The sequence below is a fragment of the Neolamprologus brichardi genome, chromosome 10 (genome assembly GCF_056152115.1).
Source record: "Neolamprologus brichardi isolate AB-2024 chromosome 10, ASM5615211v1, whole genome shotgun sequence".
In the NCBI taxonomy this organism is placed as follows: domain Eukaryota; kingdom Metazoa; phylum Chordata; class Actinopteri; order Cichliformes; family Cichlidae; genus Neolamprologus; species Neolamprologus brichardi.
Window position 1 is genome coordinate 4081494 of NC_142113.1, and position 6493 is coordinate 4087986.

At 40.5% G+C, this 6493-nt stretch overlaps 1 protein-coding gene across 1 annotated transcript; it reads right to left on the reverse strand.

The window, feature by feature from the left end:
• Window positions 1-2879: 2879 nt before the first annotated feature.
• On the reverse strand, window positions 2880-4346 carry LOC148100792 (uncharacterized). Its single transcript, XM_087846777.1, has one exon. It carries the CDS (start codon window positions 4344-4346, stop codon window positions 2880-2882), a length of 1467 nt encoding a protein of 488 aa, XP_087702903.1.
• Window positions 4347-6493: the final 2147 nt, after the last annotated feature.

The following is a 6493-nucleotide window of genomic DNA, read 5'->3' on the forward strand; positions in this document are numbered from 1 at the left end:
ACCGTTTTTAACTCTTAGTGTTCGTTTGACTTTGGGACCTGAAATGGACGGAGTTTTGGACCCAGATTACTCCGCGAAGCTCCTCACTACAGCAGCCGTAATGCTCTGACAATCCATCAAGCAGTGCGGCTTACCAAAGTTGTGCTAAAACATTTTTTTAACGTTTTTTAAACAATTTTTGCACGCAGAAATCGGTTCGAGGTCACCAGAATTCATACATAAGGCACACTCTCGATTTTTGAGAAAATTAAAGGATTTTTTTGTGTGGAAAATACGTTATACAGAAGAAAAGAATATATATCAGTGATTAGAGCTGGGCGATAGAACAATAACGATATGTATTGCGAAATACCTTTTTCTCGATAGAAAAATTAAACTATAGACGATAGACCTCATCTCTCTCTCTCTTCCTCTCTTATAAAAACGAATAGCCAATACAAATTAAGTAGTGCAGAGCTTAACCAATCACAGCCGCAGCGTCACGTCACGTAACTTGTTACGTACAGCTCAAGTGCCAAGCCGCGCATGTGTATTTGTTTGGGAAGCAGCCCGCCGCCGTGCGGCCGGGTAATGGAGAAAATGAGTGTTCCGACTAGAGAAAAGTCTAGGTGACCAAGTTACCGAAGAGAGCACAGATGACGGCTCCAATGCCAGAGAGATTGTCGAAAGGAAAGACCAGAGAAGTTCCGTAGTGTGGAGGTTTTTCGGCTATTTGAAGTCTGACAAAAAACAGAGTAACGCGCACTGTAAATTGTCGTCGAAAAAAACCAGGGGAATCCCTGTGAAGCAGCAACAGTCAATTGAGTCTGCTTTCTCCAGCGTCTTACCATATGAGAAAAAAGCTAAGAGACATAGCAACATAACGAATGCCATAGCTTACTGTCTTGCTAAAGACATGCTACCAATAAACACGGTCCACAATGAAGGATTCAAGCAGCTAATTAAGGTAATGGATCCTCGTTACCAACTCCTTGAACATAAACATGTCTCTCAGACAGCGCTTCCAAAGCAACATTATAAGTTAGTCAATTTTGTCTCTTCTTCTGTAAAATAAACTAAGATTTATTTTTAGAATTAATATTTTGTTTCTAAGTGGAACTGACAATTTAGTAGTCTGTTTTGTTTGTTCTATTTTGAAACTTAAAGGCTTTAGCGGCTACTTTTTGTGTAGTTTGTAATATTTGCCTTTATTTTGCCTAAACTGAAGCCTCATTTTAAGTACATCTGCCCTGTTGAACTTATTATGGGAAATAAATATTTAAATCAAAACAAGCTGCTGATTATTTCACATTTTACTTGTGAGCAACAGCACATTTAAATCTTACATATATAGTTATTTGGCTTATATCGTGATATATATCGTTACCGCACATGCTTCAAATTATATTGCGATATGGATTTTAGGCCATATCGCCCAGCCCTACTCAAAAGGTCTCATCAAGTCCCGATTTAATTCGTTTATGCCATGTTATCAGTGTTTGCATTGATAGCATGGCTTTGGTGTCATATCAGTGTATGCTCTCGGTGTTTGCTGATATCAAACTGTGGTATGAGGACCACTGTGGGTTAATCTTTGTAGTGATACTCACTCCTTTTTTTTTATTTAGACCTGGTTTATTTCTGGTATAGTTGAATATTTGTATATAATCCCAGCAGCTGTCAGACTCTATAACAGGGGTCACCAGCCTTTCTGTGAACAGTTTGGTTCATCTTTAGTCAAGATTTATGTTTTGTAATTTAAATCTGACATCGCAAAAGTATTTTAGAGTTTGAATAATGTATTTTACAACTGCAGTACACGTAATACTAATTTTGAACAATTTTGTCCAGGTTCCTTGACACCAGGGTCTCCTCCAGGACCATCACGTTCAGTTACAGAGTCGGTGTGTCCACGGTGTGCCAGATCATCCCCCAGGTAGCGACGGCCATCTGGGACTGTCTAGTGGACGACTTCATGGCTGTGCCTTCACCTGGAGACTCATAGAGAAAGTATATACAGTGGTCCCTCATTTATTGCAGCAGGGTTTCTCAGAATAACTAGCCCCTCGCCACACACTTTATACACTTTATTTTTTTATTTTTTTTACACACACACATGAAGATTAGTCACAGTTCTCACAAGTTGATTCTCACAGTGCAAACCTTTGTAGATTTCAAAACGTAAAAGTATCATTATGCCGTGTTTTTTCTTCGTCTTCCTGCCACTTTTGTGCGCCTTTTTCCCTCCAGGAGTGATGATGTCATCATCACTCCATAAGCCAATGAGATTATCACATGACATTTATGAACAGGGATATCTCTTTTTAACTGTTTTCAATTTAATGTAATATTTAAGTGTTTCTTAGTTTTAGACTAGTTGGTTAGTCTTTTTCAATGTTTTAAACCATATCCCAGGTTTTTACTTCACCATTTATGGAGTTTTAACAAGCAAATAAAAGACAGAGCTTAATTCTGTAAAGATTAGATGAAAAATACTCAAAGGATAAATTCAATTGGTTTATTATTTTGTTACATAAGTTGAAAAAAGTAAAACAAGTAACTACAGAAACAACATAAAAGGAAACTTAAACAATCAAATAAATAAATGAAGGGGGGGGGGGGGGGAGGGGGAAGGGGAGAAAACCCCAACAATCCCCTCTGAGCAAGCACTAGGCGACAGTGGGGAGGAAAAACTGCCTTTTAACGGGCAGAAGCCTCCAGCAGAACCAGGCTCAGGAGGGGGCAGTCAACTGCTGGGACTGGTTGGGGGAGAGGGTGAGGGTGGAAAAAAAGAAAAAAGATTAAGAAGGTAGGGAATATGTGTTAGGAGAGAAAGGGAGAGGGGGGACATGAGAGGTGAAAATTAAGATGGATCACAGGTGGAGGAGGACGAGGCTAAATCATCTGAATAACCAGCAGACGCCTCTTTTCTTCATTTCCAGGTATTTTTCCATGAGCGCTTTTTTCTCCAGGATAAGGGTTCTCAACTGATCGTTTGTTTCTGCATTTTGCTCCTCGAGTTGCTTGCATCTTTGCTCCATTTCTTTTAATCCTGCTTGTTCTTTTCTAGGCTTTTCTTCCGGGTCTTTGTACGTTGCCTCCTCCATTTGATTTGCCTTGCACATGTCTGTATTTCTCTCTTGTTTTTTCTTGTACATCTCTTCTATCAGGTCAATTTTTCTCTTGAATACTTGATGCATAAGCAGCAGGTATTCATATTTTTTCTCTTGTTGTTGCTTTTGTGCCTGCATTTCAGTTATTTGGCTCTTCAAGTCACTGACCCTCAACAACATCTCATTCATGAGCTCTGAGTGTTTTTTCCTCATTCCATCGATCGTACACTGCATCTCTGAACATTGTCTTTCCAGTATTTCATTTTCTCTTTCCAGGTCAGGTGTTTTCTCCCTCATTTCATTACAAAATTCTCGCAGTTCTAGATTCCTTCTCTCAAAGTCCTGGAGAATACGTTTTTCTTCTTCCTGTTTCTCTTTTTCTTCAAGAAGCTCTTTATTTTTGCACTCTGTTTCATCAAACCTGACTTTCAGCTCTACGTACATTTCCCTCATGGCTTTGAGTTTGTCCTCCATTGGTATTTCTGTTTCTCTTTCCAGTTCAGGTGTTTTGTCCTTCATTTCATTACAAAATTCTCGCAGTTCTAGATTCCTTCTCTCAAAGTCCTGGAGAATACGTTTTTCTTCTTCCTGTTTCTCTTTTTCTTCAAGAAGCTCTATATTTTTGAACTCTGTTTCACCAAACCTGACTGCCAGATCAACGCACATTTCCCTCATGTCTTTGAGTTTGCGCTGCAATCGTATTGTCTTTTTTCTTTCCAGTTCAGATGTTTTTTCCTTCATTTCATTACAAAATTCTCGCAGTTCTAGATTCCTTCTCTCAAAGTCCTGGAGAATACGTTTTTCTTCTTCCTGTTTCTCTTTTTCTTCAAGAAGCTCTTTCAGTTTTTGCTCCATTTGTATTTCCTGTTCAGTCTTCTGTTGGCGGATTTTTTCAATTGTTTTCTCAGCTTCATCGAGCTTTCCTTGAAGTATCTGTATCTCCTCAATAGTAGCTTTCTTTCCTTGAAGCTGGGCAGATGTTTCTTTTAATTCAGCACCCTGTGTTCCCGATGAAAAAATACGGGAAAAAAAATTCTTTCGTCCTTGACCAAACTTCATTCCCTCATTGATAATTTTTATATCAGGCTGCCGTTGCTGTTTTCCTTCCAGGTCTTTATTTCGTGCTTCCAATTGTCTGCACTTCTCCTCTAGTTGAAGCTTCTCTTCTTCAATTTGTTTAACTTTGTCATGGAGGTCAGAGTTTTCCTTCTGACTTTCCTGTAATGCCCTTTGGATTGATAAGACAACATCCATGGTTATTTCTCCTGAAGAGATTGGCTGGCCAGACCACGAAGGAGAGGCAGCATTATTTATTTTTCTTTGTCGGCGTTTTCGTCCCATGTTGGAGCCTGTGCACAGTGACTCTGAAAAGGCTTAGAAATATTTGCAAATGTATCTCGTGTTGAACGTTTGAAGTCTGCGAACAAACTGCTTTAAAATTGCTGCTTCTGATCCCTATTTATAGACTTCAGAACTTCAAAGGATCAAAGGTATTAATGATGTCACATCTTGTGACATCATCATTCCGTAAGCCAATCAGATTGTCACATGACATTTTAAAATGGGGATGTTTTTTTTTTGTTTTTCTGTTTTTTTTTAAAGTTTTTTTGGAGTTTTCACCATTTGCTCCAGGAGCTGCGCCTGGATGACGGCCGCTTTCAGCGGTACTGTAATGTTTGCATGCCTCAAACATTAATGATGACACCTTCAGTCTTTCTCAGTTCCATTCTTTAATTCTCAGGCTTGCAGCGGCAACACAGTCTGCAGCGCTAACTTGTTCATCTACCGTTTTCTGTTGTCTCCTTTTTCTATATCCTCCTTCTGCCTTACATTCGACCTTTCAAAATAAAAGTTCTGTAAACATCACAATCACCTCCTTTTTTTTTTCTTTAACAAACTTAGGTACTCAGTGAGGTGAATTATTAATCTGAACCTATGATAACAACACCTAATAAAATTACTGAACGTTCTTATTACTTGAGTTTCTCCACACCTAAACATCACTTAAACAGCACTGCATTTGCGCAGATCTCTGACTAATCACTATCAACATTCAACACTAGAATACTGGTTACAGTGTTAGATTCAGGAACAACAAACATGTTACACGCAGCGTAACCTTTAACGGGTCACTCAGATATTCAAGTCTTAGATCTGATGTAATCAGACAGATGCATAGGTACGCGTCTGTTTGATCTGACTGGGTATCTGGGCTTGTCTGTCAAGGCGGGGTCGACATGTCGTCCAGGTGGGGCATCTTCAAGTCCATGTCTGATTTTCTTGAAGCATGAGGCATTGCTGACAATTGAGTGTCCATCCCTTGTAGCTTTAATTTCAGAACCCTTAACTTTAGTCACTTTATAGGGTTTTGCATTGTATGGTGTGGATAATTTGTTGTGCTTGGGTTGGCGATGCAGCACTGTGTCACCCAGTCTGACGCGACGAGTTGCATCTGCGATCACCTTCATCTTGATCTTTGCACTATCATCCCTTGCTCTCACTTCAGCGTCTGAACACTTCCGTGGAGTGGTGTTAACGAAAGGGAGCTTGGTGTATAGCTGGCGTTGAAACAGTATTTCAGCTGGTGAGCTTGCTGTTGTGCAATGAGATGTAGATCTGTACTCACGAAGAAAGATGTTTAGTTGCTGTCTCCATGGTGTGCCCTGCATCTCGGCAACTCTCAGTGCTTTGCATAGGGTTCTCGTAAATCTGTCAGCAATGGCGTTCGCCTGAGGCCAACAAGGTGTGATTTTGGCGATGATGAAATCCTAGGTAGTCGGCAAACTGTGAGAAAGCCTCACTGTTAAAAGGAGGACCATTGTCAGTTTTTACTGTCCTTGGGATTCCAAACATGGAGAACACTTTGTCAATGACTGGGATAACAGAAGATGCTGATGTTGAGCGTACACTTTCAACGACTGGATAGCGAGAATACTCGTCTGTGATAACGAGCAGGTATTTCCCCCGTAGGGAGCGGTCCATAAACGTCTGCACTGACACTGTGCCAGGGCGTTTCGGGTAATGGTGACGTCTGCAGAGGGTCAGTGTGTGTGACAGGTGTGCTAGCTTGGCATGGCAGACAGTTTTGAACTGCAGATTCTGCTTTCCGATCAATCTCTGGGAACCATACTTTGGTACGTAGCAGCGCTTTGGTCTTGACGATACCCTGGTGCCCTTCGTGTGCCAGTTGTATTGCTCTTTCTTGTAGGACAGTTTGAATAACTATCCTCGTGCCTCTGAGTATGAAGTCAGATGAGTCAGCTACTGTTAGTTCACTTTGAACATGTTTGAATGATTTCAAAATGTCAGCATGCTGGGATTTATCTGTTAGATGCCACGTGTTGTTCCTGATGTGACCGATGACTTCCTGCAGAACCTGGTCTTTCAGAGTCTCTGTTTTT

Coding starts and splice junctions, on each gene's coding strand:
- LOC148100792 (XM_087846777.1), bottom strand. CDS start 4,346: ATGGATGTTGTCTTATCAATCCAAAGGGCATTACAGGAAAGTCAGAAG.